The 13,665-nt window shown below is 42.3% G+C and overlaps 1 protein-coding gene across 1 annotated transcript in view; it reads right to left on the bottom strand.

The window, feature by feature from the left end:
* eprs1 (glutamyl-prolyl-tRNA synthetase 1) overlaps positions 1-11,398 on the bottom strand; it is a 58,777-nt gene extending 47,379 nt beyond the window's left edge. Inside the window, exons 1-3 of the mRNA XM_055639718.1 lie at positions 11,241-11,398; positions 7,363-7,447; positions 2,725-2,824 (exon numbers count right to left, since the gene is read on the bottom strand). Of these exons, the coding sequence (XP_055495693.1) occupies positions 2,725-2,824; positions 7,363-7,447; positions 11,241-11,283 (228 nt within the window). The 5' untranslated portion in view covers positions 11,284-11,398. The remainder of the gene's footprint in view (positions 1-2,724; positions 2,825-7,362; positions 7,448-11,240) is intronic.
* Positions 11,399-13,665: the final 2,267 nt, after the last annotated feature.

The raw sequence follows: 13,665 nt of genomic DNA, 5'->3' as shown, positions 1-13,665 counted from the left end.
AATATGGAATGAGATATTGGAGGAGGTAGTTGAAGCAGATACTATAACTGCGTTAAAAGGACATGTGGATAGGTACATAGATAGGAATGGTTTAAAGGGATATGGGCCAAACGCAAGCAAATGGCACCAGCTTGATGACTTTCCATTCTACCATAATATAAAGTCAATAATAGACTTTATTTTTATATTTCTATGATTCTACAGACCTTGGCTGGGAACCTGGGGCTCACCAAAATTGTTCCCAATTGGGCCCCGCACCTCCTAAGGCCGGCCCTGCTCATGATCATTCTGAGGTATGTGAAGCAGTTATATTCTGTTGTACTGCTATTCTATTATATTGTGCATTCTATATGAAAGAAAACCTAAAATATGAAATGCGGGTGTCAAAATTTAGTGCAGGTAAAGGCAATAGAAAGAGACGAGAAATATTCAGCTTTGCAGCCTGCATACCCATATCAACTTCTCTTTAATTTGTCCCATTACCCATAATATTCACAATTGAAACCTAACATCTCACCTCATACCTTGAAAGATGCACATAACGTTAAGGGAAAAAACATTTGCACAGTAATTGCATAAAATCTCCCAAATTAATCCAGTTGACAATTACCGTAGATTCCTAATATTCAACTACATCTTGGACAAGAACAAATGTCATTCATTTAACCTCTCAGACGACAAGCCAAATTTTGGTTATGCTGAGAAACCCTTTATGCATCTCCTTTGAAAACAATTGATTTTAAACCATGTATGATGAACCCACACCAATAAGAAAATTTTGAAATTCTGCATTCATTTAAACCGACGTTTTCATTGGCCTATGGCTGCAGAGGAAAACAAGATGCAGACGTTCAACTACTGGCCAATGTAATGGTTGTGCAAACTGAGAACGTAAAGTATTTATCTTGCACCTCGAATTAATTCTTCATGAGCAATTACATACACAATTTGGCAAGAGAACCAAGAAGGAGATGTTAGCACAAGTAACCAAATGCGTGGAGGTGGTAGGTTTTACAATATGCCTCAAAAGGGGGAAGATGAAGATTGCGAGGTAATTTCAGAAATAAATCAGGGCAGATGAAGTCGTGGTTGTCAAAAAAGAATGAATAAAATAGATTTAAAAGAAGAAAAAGGCCTTTTTAGGGCTGGGGAAAATTACGAAGATAAAAGGGGATTAGGTAATGGAGGATGCCAAATAGTGGCATGAGTACTTACAAAGCAAGAAGATGCACAGAAACATGCACTACTTCTTCAGATGGTCCCAAGCTTATTGGTGAAGATGTTGGTAATCAGCAATAGATCTTTCTGATTTACTTCAACAATATGCCATGGGAACAAACCCTTTCTACATATTTTCTGATCAACCATCCAATTTATAGTTTTTAAATGACAGCTATGGCGGATTAAACTTTAGCTTGAGAAATTGTAACTCAAAACAAAATTCTGCTGATGCAACGTCTTTCCATGGCATCACATAACCTAACTAGTTGAACATCAGCCAACAATAAACAGTAATAAGTACAAGTACAAGGTCACAGAAAACTGCTAAAATGTATCATAATATGTTAACGGAAATGTGGAAGACCAACAAAAAGGAAACATTCCCTTTCACCGCAAATGGATCATTTAAAAAAAAAAACTCCTTAAGTGCTCATATGAAAATGCTGCCAGCAATTAGCCAAAGACATTACTTGCTCGGATGCGACAAATGGATCCCTCCCAACCTTATTGCTAAGCAGAGAAAATACTACTGAGGAATGAATCACTTTTTATTCCTAATGTTAGATCCAAATATTGTAAAATTCGCAAATGATTGAGAAATTGTTTATAATTATAGCACCATCTCACAAAAAAGTCCAACTTTAAGGCTGAGAACATGTATTCCAACTGACAAGAAAGGGCTTTTTTGAATGCTCTCCAATTGCATGTACCGTATTTCCCGGCAATGAAGACGTACCTGCGTCGAAGACGCACCCCCATTTTGAGTTGCTAAATTTTGAAAAGGGCTGGCGGGACATAGAAATTCTGACGCTAAAAAAACAACAAATAAATAAATAAATAAAGTGGCAATTCAACTTGCCCAAGGCTTCCAGATCTCCTCCATTCTGAATGACTGAATGGGTGGGTGAAGGGTGACGGCAGGTGGAGAGATGGTGCGAAAAACGGGAGAATTCCGGGACAAGTTGAATCAGTTGTGATCTTATTGAATGACCAATTGGGAGGAAAGTTCCTTTCACAGCGTGTGGGGAGTCTGGCCCAGGTCAGCACAGGCATGAGCATTGAGAAAGAGGGGATTGGGGATCATACCAGCAACTCACTCACTCCCCGCGGCCACGGCACTCCGGGCGCAGAGCCACCGCATTGTGGCCGGGGAGGGAAGTAGCTCGGGTGGCCACTAGCGGCCGTCGTCCTTAAATTCCGACTGCCGCTGGGAGCAGGCCATGGCCTCACTTGCTGCGCTGGGTGACACTGCATGGCATTCACTGTGTCTTTCAATGTAGACCAAACAATGAGGGGACCAGCTCAAAAGCAAATATTATAGATCGGAGCTGGTCAGCGGGCGATGGATAACAGGACAGCGGGCAGTGGAGCTTACTCCTGCGTCAGCCCGATCAAGTGACCAATTGAGGTTATTCGCGCTGTAAAAAATAGCGTCTTCATTAACAGGAAATACAGTAGATACAAGGCGTTAAATTAATTATTTTGTCAGCAGCCATTTCTTACCTCAGAATGTTCCAGCAGATTTAAGCCATAAAGCTTGCTTTCAGTGGCCACACGAGCCAGATAGCGGACGATGGAATTCACATCATTAAACTCCACATTTCTGTAACATTCAAAATAGATAGTTTAGTGGCAACACAGTAACCAACAATCGTTTACCTCTAACCCCGCTCAATAAATAATATTTTAAATTCATTGTTTACAAGCATATTGATGCCATTGATTTAGGATGAATTAAGTAAAGAGGTCATCAAATGATGGGACTGAACAAAATGATGATTATACAGAATTTCTAATATTTGCCAAGTCAAATCAAAGGACATTTTAAAATTCAACATTTCTTATAGGCAGATATAATGTGCCTGGCCATTTGGCTGTGTAACACTTGTGAATCCCATTTACACGTGAAATTCACACCTCAGTAACATACAAATCGCAAACTGTACATATCCACAAAGTTCGATATTCTAACTGAGGATTACCATCGAGATACATTTCCAACACAATCGACTTAAAATTCAAGCAAGGCAAAATCAAAAAGTAACCAGTAAAAACAGAATCAAGAGATTTTAGGGGAAAGGAAGTTGATCTTTCAACTACCTTGAAAAAAAACTTTTAGATGTCCGTCCTGATTGCTCAAGCTCTTGGACAGATACGTGAATAGGAAAGATTGAGAGGAAATAAGGACCAAATTCGGGCAAATGGTACCAGCTTAGATTAGATTTATTATTGTCACGTGTACTGGGGTATAGAGAAAAGATTTGTTTTGCTTGCTATCCAAACAGAGCAGATGATATGTCTAAACCTATAAAACTCTGATCTTGGATGTGTATTTATTTGTGTGATGTTCGTGTGCGTTTCACATCTCCTCGAAAACATGACGCACTAACGGTGAAATGTTTACATATTCCGATAGAGATTTACGCCATGATGTCCAAAATTGCCTTATCTGAAAATTTCATGCATTATTTCTCAAATGTTCAAAGATTTCAAATAACAGAAAATAAACAAGATGGTCTCGCTGATGACGTCACAATGGATCTGACTGCCTGCCGCTGCTGCTCGCGCTGCGAGTGACGTCACCCCTGTTCTGTCTGCTCCACTGGGCTCCTTGAAGTTCTAGAGCACGGCGGCGGTGATCGTTATCGCCGTGCGGTGCAGCGCAATGGGAAGGTGGCCATGGTGGCCTTTACTCCCTCTGGGGGAGGCTGTCTATGGACACCTGCGATTCCTCCGTCGATCGCAGGGACTCGGGGAATCGTTACTCCTTTTCCTTGCTGGTGATCCTGACCCCACCTGCCGATCTCTGGAGGGGGGGAGGGGGGAAAGGGGGGTGGGGGGGGGGGGGGAAGAGGAGGGGGGAGGGCTCTACGACCTGGGTAGATGCTGCCTCTACCCCCTCCCTCAGTGTCCCCTCCCTCTCTGCCCCCCCTCTCTGCACCCCCCTCTCTGCACCCCCTCTCTCTTCCCCCCCCCCCCACCTCCCTCCCTCGCTGCCACCCCTCCCTCTCTGCTCCCCCCCTCTCCTTCCGCTCTAGGGAGTGGTGAATATTGGGACCTCTGGGTGACTGTTGGGAGTATTGCGTACTGGAACCAGCCCTCCCCTTTGACACGCATGCCCTCCTCCCCCACCCCTCAATCTCTACCCCCCCCTCTAGCCGCGCCTGAGCAGTTGGGGGTTATGCGCAAGTGGATAGGGCGGGGGATGTTTTTATTAAATGCACTGACAGGAACTGATGAGAACCAATTTTTCGTTTCTTCTGTGTATGTAAGTACTCAGTGAAACGACAATAAAGTTAATACTGAAATACTGAATACTGAATGGGGTAAAAGGAGCAAATGAATAATATTAAGGGGTGTGTGCGTGTGCGTGACGCCGAAGGTCTAGTTACATTTAAAAACAATCAAGTCAATTTCACGTACAAGGGTAAAGTATAGAATGCAGAATATTGTCTTCAGCATGGTAGCACATTAGTTCCATACACAAAGTCCAATATGGGTAGAGGTGAATCACACAGTACCCTGGCTTATGGAAGTACCACTAAGAAGCCTGATAACAGAGTTAGAACCTATTCCTGAAACTGGTAGCATGTGCTTTCAAGCTTCTGTACCTTCTGTCGGAAATGAACAGCGAGAAGCAGGAATTACCTGGGTCGGACAAGTCTTTGATTAAGTATGTTGCTTTTCTGAAGCAGCGTAATGTGCTGATAGAATTAATGGTACAAGGTATATTCTGTGTGATGAACTGGGCTACCTACATGTGTAATTTGCAATTTCTTGCAGTCTTGGGCAGAGCTTTTCCCAAACCAAGCTGTGATGCAATCCGATAGTTTGCTTTCTATGTCGCATCTGTAGAAGTTTGTAAGAGTCACTGGAGACATGCCAAATGTCATCATTCTCCTCAGGAAGCAGAAGAGCTGGTGTACCTTCTAGACTGTCGCATCAATGTGGTTGGTCCACGACTGATCTTGCTATTGAGGGAGTGCAGCGTAGGTTTACAAGGTTAATTCCCGGGATGGCGGGACTGTCATATGCTGAGAGAATGGAACAGCTGGGCTTGTGCACTGGAGTTAAGAAGGATGAGAGGCGATCATATTGAAACATGATTGTAAAGAGTTTGGACACGCTAGAGGCAGGAAACACGTTCCCAATGTTGGGTGAGTCCAGAACCAGGGGCCACAGTTTAAGAATAAGGGGTAAGCCATTTAGAATGGAGACGAGGAAACACTTTTTCTCACAGAGAGTTGTGAGGCTGTGGAATTAATTCTCTGCCTCAGAGAGCGGTGGAGGCCGGTTCTCTGGATACTTTCAAGAGAGAACTAGATAGGGCTCTTAAAGATAGCGGAGTCAGGGGATATGGGGAGAAGGCAGGAACGGGGTACTGATTGGGGATGATCAGCCATGATCACATTGAATGGCGGTGCTGGCTCGAAGGGCCGAATCGCCTACTCCTGCACCTATTGTCTATTGATCACTGGTAATATTAATGGCAAGGAACTTGAAGCTCTCAACAATTTCCACTTCAGTACCATCGATGCTGATCAGAGAATGTACTCCAATATGCTTCCAACATGGTCAATAACTAGCTCTTGCTTGCTGACATTGAGCAAGAGGCTATTGTCCAGCCACCATGTTACTAAGCTCTCTATCTATGTCCTGTAATCCATCTCGTTATTGTTTGTGATTTAGCCTACCACAACGTGTCATCTGCAATCATGTAGATTGCTTTGGAGCCAAATTTGGAGTGTATAGGGAGTATAGTAGGAGACTGCAAACACATCCTTGTGGAGCACCAGTATTGAGAATTATTGTGGAGGAGGGACTGCAATGGTGGTGGATCAGGGTTGACTTGGAGGCTGGAGTTAACATCACCAGTCCCACAAAGCACTTCATGATGGTGGATGTCAGAGCCACTGGCTGATAGTCATTAACGCACGCTGCCTTACTTTTCTTTGGCACCAGGATGATAATGGCATCAAAAGTTATGGGCAGAAAGTAAAATATAGTTGAGAGGGGAAAATAGATCAGTTATGCCAGCTCGATGGACTGAATGGTCTGATTCTGCAACTAAAACAATGATGATTACTGCAGTACAAAAGAGAACTGGTTAATGTCAATCTCAAGCAGACTAACAGAGACAGAGGATGAAATGCAGGAAATAGAAAGCTAGGATGAGTGGTCAGAAGGTTAGACAAGGACTGGAAACACAAGGAACTGCAGATGCTGCCTGACCCACTGAATTAAAGGTTCAAAGGTATTTTATTCAGATTCAGATTCAGATTCAATTTTAATTGTCATTGTCAGTGTACAGTACAGAGACAACGAAATGCATTTGTTGTGTATTGACACGTGTACCAATTAAGGTACAGTGAAACTCGATTTACCATTTACTCCAGCACTTTTTATTTTGCTATAAATTGGGAGCAATCTTTTGAAATAGTTTAAATGGGTACAGAATCAAAGAGCCACAAAAATATTCGGAACAGTTTTAAAGTCCTCACAAGCAATACAAGTAAACTGGAAATGGTTATGGGGAATAGTAAAGAAATGAAATTTGTAAAATGAATACAGTGAATGAGATTACTTTCAATACTCCAGTCTATTTCTGTCCATCTGCCCATTTGAAACAGTGCATGTCAATTAATGGAAGTGGGTACACTGATCAATTGAAAATGCTGGCATTAATCAATCAAGAGCTCATCTGTAAATACCACAACCCAACTGCTACTTCACGTCATACAACCACTGAGTTCCTATCCCACAGTTATCCACTAATAATTCATTAACACAAGATAGTTAAAATGTATATTTAGTTTGTTCATAGAAAATTTGAATAAGACTGTATACTAAAGTCAATACATACAGAAATGATTCCAAGTGAGCGTTATACATTTAATACAATACGCCATTAAAATTAAGCCATTACGTACCTCCCAGCATTTATTACAGAGCAGAACAGACAAAGGCTGAAGAATACTCTAACATCAATATTTTATTAATGCAGCATTTGTAGGTAGCAAACCATAATATCCAGGATTAAATATTAATAGTTAAAACTTAAGTTGAAAATGACTGTGTGTCCTATCAAATTAAAATGCGAGCAATAACCCCACCCAAATCTCCACCTTCAAGGCCACTTACTCAGAAATCCGCAGAATGTTTTCCTTGCCCTTTTCAACCAAAACGTTGACATAATCTTTGATGCGTTCTACAGTTAGCAAAGCACCTGCAAAAGAGAACAATTTCATTTTAAACTCATATTTGGAGTTTGATATCAAATATCCAATTTAAGTGAACAATAGAGATAGAGACATCAGTATATAATTATCAAGGTCCATGACAGCATATTTCATGATTTGAATGCTAAAACTAAAGCTACATCAAATAAATCATGCGTCCGGATGGCATGAACGTTGAATTCTCCCAGTTTTGCTAACCCTTGCTGTCTCCTCCCCTTCCTTAACCCTCGAGCTGTCTCCTCCCATCCCCCCGCCCTCGGGCTCCTCCTCCTCCCTTTTTCCTTCCTTCTCCCCCCCACCCCCCATCAGTCTGAAGAAGGGTTTTGGCCCGAAACGTCGCCTATTTCCTTCACTCCATAGATGCTGCTGCACCCGCTGAGTTGCTCCAGCATTTTTGTGTACCTTCAAATAAATCTATATTTGAGATTAAAAACTGTCACATCTCTACATTTACAAACATAATTTCTTCACAGTTGAGTGGTTTCTTCCATAAAGCTTGCTGCAATGAATTGCCTACTTCAACCAAAGATCCGTTTTGTTCCTCTTTAAATATGTATCATTGTTTTGTGTTGTACATAAAGTTAGCGGAGTTTAGAATAACTATGACAGTCCAGTTGAGCAATGGCTTCAACAAATTTGTATTTGCAATTCAAATTTACAATCAATTTGCACCAAAAACATCCTGTTTGTTGCTATAAAACAAAATTTTATCTTATTTAGCTTTAATGCCCATCTAAAACAGTGACAGGGGAAAATACTTTTCCACACAACACCATATTTAAGGATAGCAAGGAAAATCAAAGTCATGGGGTTTGAAAGACTAAGTGATTTAAGTGCATACCAAACAAAATACATAAAAGCTTAACTAACAAGTTTTCATTTTTTGAAATCCAAATAATCAATAACAATCAGCTCTGTTCTACTGGCTTGACCAATTGCTGCATTGCAGATTGAAACATTGAATGCAAGGTGAAATGTCAAAGTAAACCAAGAGCATCTGACATAACCCTCAATCATCAATGCTAAACAGCACCACCAGGTGTTGAATAGAGATTGCAATTTCTGAAGAAAGGTTTCGACCCGAAACGTTGCCAATTTCCTTCGCTCCATAAATGCTGCCTCATCCGCTGAGTTTCTCCAGCATTTTTGTCTACCTTGCAATTACCAGCATTTGGACTAACCTTACATTGGATAGGCCAAACATCAGATGTATATGTGTAGGGAGGAACTGCAGATGCTGGTTTAAACTGAAGATGGACACAAAAAGCTGAAGTAACTCAGCAGGTCAGACGACATTTCTGAAGACCCTTATCAGATGTAAATGCTAGTTCAGAAGCACCCCACCTTGCCATCTCATCTGCATTCCAGCAAGTCACTCATCTGAACAGCAAGACTTGCTGCTCCCATAATCAATGCTGACAGACTCTTACTATTTTAAGAATACTTTCCCTACATCTTATTAAAATTGTTTAAGCATTGTTTAAGAACCAATCAAACCAGAATTTTCCTTTAACAACAACTTCAGATGGAGAAGCCTTTGGCCTATATAGTGTTACATTTTTCCTCAGCTGAGGGAAAAGCCATAATGCAGAGGGCACTGATATTTCTCGACAAACTAAAATAATTAAATTAGTAATCTTGATTCAAAAAAATGCTCAGGGACTTCCAAACAATCCTAATTAATGCATACCGTTTTACCGTTATAGTGCCCATTTTGGACTAAAATAATGCAAATACCACAAATAAATATTTGGGGCAGCAGTTTGCATTGCGCTACATGGCTCCAATGACGCAGGTTCAATCCTCCATTTGGGTGATGACTGTGTGGTTTGCACTGTCTCCCTGCGACCAAGTGGTTTTTCCCTCACATCCCTAAGACATGTTGGTAGGTTATCTGGCTCCTATAAATTGCCCCAAGTATGAACAAGAGAACTGGGAGGGCGCTGTTGGGAGTTGATGAGCATGAGAGACAGATTATGTCACAGGGAATTGTACTCGGAGCAATCATTGCCTTAAGAAAATACGAGATATGATGGTCGAGCAATAAAGACAAAGGCACACCATTTTTTTGTCACCAAGATGTCCTTCAAAATCCAAATTGAAATAATTATACAAATCAGATAGATACAACCAGTTTAAAGAGACAATGTTTCAACTGCATAAATATCTCAAAGTTCAAAATTAAATGTAAAATAAGTAAATTTTCAGGAAGTGTTTGAAGATCTAAATTTTGACAACAATGCCGTCTTTGGGCTTCTTCCAATAATCAACACTCCCCCAACAGATGGTTAAATACTTTTCTGCTTGCTTTGGTGCATTAAAAACATTTAAAACCCAAGATGCCAGAAATGTGTTTGAATCTCGCAGGTCAAATCATTTAGCTTACCGACTACCATGGAGCTGCTCCTGAAATAGACTTCAATATTTCATAAGTATTTCTCATACGTATCACTGATGGCACAAAGCAACACATGCAAATCGTTTAATGCACAAGGAATGTGCACTAGATTTCTACTGTACATATTTGAGAGCCAAGACTAATCTCATCATCTAAGCACAAAGCAAGACACGGTCCAACAGGTGTGCTTAAATTCTAATGTTATTAAATCTGATCAAATTAGCTGATTTCAAAAGAGATTGGTGGTCCTTTTGGAATGAAATGAAAATTGACAGAAATTTGGGAGCATTTGCATTCGGGATTGCATAATAGATAAATCTACTCCACATAAAATCTACTCCACATAAAATTATACTGCACTGATTAAATTAATGAACACATAAAGTAGAATATATGCTTGCTTATTATCAAAATGTGCTCCCACATTACAATGTAACCCCTCATGTACTTAAATACATATTATTTGGGTCCATCCATCAAGAAAAAGACAAGGCTCTTCCTTCCGTTCCCAAAGTCTGCAGAGAAGATGCATTTGAACAGGTACAGGTTTAATCGAGTGTTCACAAGTTTCTGCTTTGGGGTATAACTGCCATTTAAGATGTTGGGGAGGTAACATTAACTGCATGCAAATCAGAAACATCTGACATAGCAGCAGATCCATCTGTCCGAGTATGGCAAGCAAACCCTGTCATCACCCTTCGATGGTGCAGATTTATTTGACCAAAGCAGATACTGTCTACGTCCTCCCCACTCTCTGCAGACGTATGAAAATAATTGAACTAAATATTTTCTCAATAGAACACCATTATCTGGAAAAGAAAACTATTAAAGGAGCATAAATAAATCAGTATCACACCACTGTTTCAGAATATAAATATGGCCAGTAATAACACGGCAGAAGTTGTTTTAAATATCGAGAACCACACCCATCCATCATCCAGCCTGCAGAGCATGTACGTGGTTGTTAAACCTGTCGAAAATTGTATACACTTACTCACCTTAACCTTAATGACAACTGCAGTGCATTTTCAATGAAATATGAACTTACAAACTAAAGTGGATCCAAATAGCTTAACATTCACAATAAATACAAAGTTTTCAGAAAAGACAAATGCTGTCCGCACGCCGTGCTATTTCGGTCTTTCGGGCAATCGTTAGAAAATGAGGATTTGTTGGCGAATGGCCATTGAGCATGAAGTGCAGCTGAGTGAGTGGTTCATTCACTCTGATCGCAGCCCAGGCTCCCAGGGCCAGGCTGGAGCGGGGCACATGATGCAATACCGTGCACTGTGCTGTGCAGCGCCGAGCCGAGCCGGGCATGTGTGTGGACCAACACACAGCTCTCGGACGGTCAACCCGCCGCCCCGGCACTTCACACTCACCTAGCGGAGGGCTGGAGGCGTTCACGGTTAGACTCAGAGCCATCTGCTGCTTGTTCGTTCGCCCGCCCGGTCACCGCAGCCACAGTGACAGCCGCCGCCAGCTGCTCCTCTCCTCTCCTCTCCTAAAGGCGCTGTTTCCGGGTGCTGCAGCGTAAACCTTCCCTCCCGGCACCCACATCCGGCAACCTCCACACGCTGCAAGGTTAAACCGTTCCGTCCCTCAATGCTTAACTTTTATCTGCTGAAGTTAGCCTTAACGGATTAAAAAAAAAACGAAATATCACAGTGAGAGCTTAATTGCAACCACGGGTTTATGTGTAGATGGAAATAGCAGTTGTTTGGTTTCTTTTAAATCATTTCCAGGATTCTGCCACGTATTAGTCAAAACACAACTGGAAAGGCTGGAGCTGGGAGGTGGAGAGAGGAGGGGTATGTTGTTGGAAGTTTGACAAGCATGTACTTAAATAACATAAATTACAGAAGCCTGTGAATAAGAATTCCAGTTTCGAAATGTAGAGTCATGTAGTTATGCAGCATATAGAAGGCCCTTCAGCCCACGACAACTTTTCTGACCAAACTGCCCATCTATGACAATCCCATTTGTTTGCATTAATTCCATGGCCCTCAGTACCTTGTGTAGGAAAGAACTGCAGATGCTGGTTTAAATCGAAGGTAGACACAAAATGCTAGAGTAACTCAGCGGCACGGACAGCATCTCTGGAGAGAAGGAATGGGGGACATTTGGGTGAAGAAGGGTCTCAACCCGAAATGTCACCCCCATTCCTTATCTTCAGAGATGCTGTCTGTCCCGCTGAGTTACTCCAGAATTTTGTGTCTGCCCTCTATACCTTGTTCGTTGAAATGCCTGTCCATTCGTCTCTTAAATGTTATTACAGTTCCTGCCTCCCCCACCTCATCTCGTAGCTCATGCCAGATACCATCTACTCAATGTAACAAACCTATCCCATAGACATAAAAAGCTGGTAACTCAGCTGGTCAGTCAAATAGTCTAACCTACTGACCCCCACAGCTTCTTCCCATCCTGCTTCCTGCAAAGACTATCCCCAACACCCAATTTCTCTGTCTCCTCTGCATCTGCGCCCAAGATGAGGTGTTCCATACCAGGACCTGAGGTGTTTGGGGAACGGGGGTTCGCCTCTTCTATCATAGATGAGGTCCTCACTCGTGTCTCCTCGATATTCTATTGCTCCGATCTTGCTCCCCATCTCCAGTCACAACAGGGACAGTCTCCCTAGTTCTCACCTTTCACCCCATCAGCCGTTGCATACATACCTCCAACATTTTGCACCTCTTATAAGGATCCTCCTACCACATTTCCCATCTCCCACAGAGACCATTCTCTGTATGGGATGAGGCCTTCCTCCCAATGGGACTCCTACCACTAGATACAAAACACATCTTCCCATCTCCTTGACCCCCGGTTTCACACAGAGACCATTCCCATCTGTAACTCCAAAGCAGACTGGGCGATTTTTCGCTGACTCACGTCCTTGATTGCCCAACATTTTAACTCCCCTTCCAAATCTGACCAGAGTGGGGCCCAACCAAATTGGAGGAATAGGACCTCAGGGTGGTATATTGATTTCTGCAAGTAACCCTGAATCCCCTCTCTCCCCTCGCCCTAACACACAGGAGATACATCAGTGACCTGTTCACAATACTTCCTTTTCATCGTAAGACCAAAAACGACTGTCCCTTTTTCTAAGGGGAAATCAGACACCAGGTGTCACTTACACCTCCTCTGCAACCTCGATCTTTATGGTTGTGTGAGGTAAATTCAAATCCAAAATTAATCCAACGCTTGTAAATATTGTCATAGTGTGAAGAAATCCTAAAATACATCAACTGAGACCAAAGCAGAAAATCTGGGCGATTGGTTTTCGCTGACTATTATTACTACGTCCCTTCTCCTTCCTTTATGATTTTCCTGAAAATGGCCTTAAAAATGCATTTTATGACCATCCATTTGTGGCTCAAACATTTGTTAAACTCCCTTCCCTTATCTGACCAGAGTGGGGGTTCCCCTCTCCCACTATAGATGGAGGCTCTCTTCGCCCTTGCTTCGCCCTTGCTTCCCCCCCTAGTCGCAACAGAGACAGAGTCCCCCTCAGAATCCTCCAAAATTTCCGTCACCTCCAATGGGATCCCAATACTAGGCACATTTTCCCATCTCCACCCCTTTCCACCTTCCGCAGAGACCGTTCGCTCCGCAAGTCCCCGGTTAACTCATCCCTTCCCACCCAAACCACCCCCCTCCCCAGGTACCTTCCCCTGCAACTGCTGTAGATGCAACACTTGTCACTATACCTCCTCACTCAACTCTATCCAGAGACCCCAACTGTCCTTTCAGGTTAGGCAAAGGTTCACTTGCACCTCCTCCAACCGAATCTACTATATCCGTTGT

This window comes from Leucoraja erinacea, chromosome 8 (assembly GCF_028641065.1).
Source record: "Leucoraja erinacea ecotype New England chromosome 8, Leri_hhj_1, whole genome shotgun sequence".
NCBI lineage: Eukaryota > Metazoa > Chordata > Chondrichthyes > Rajiformes > Rajidae > Leucoraja > Leucoraja erinaceus.
This window is presented reverse-complemented; position numbering and strand designations above follow the sequence as displayed.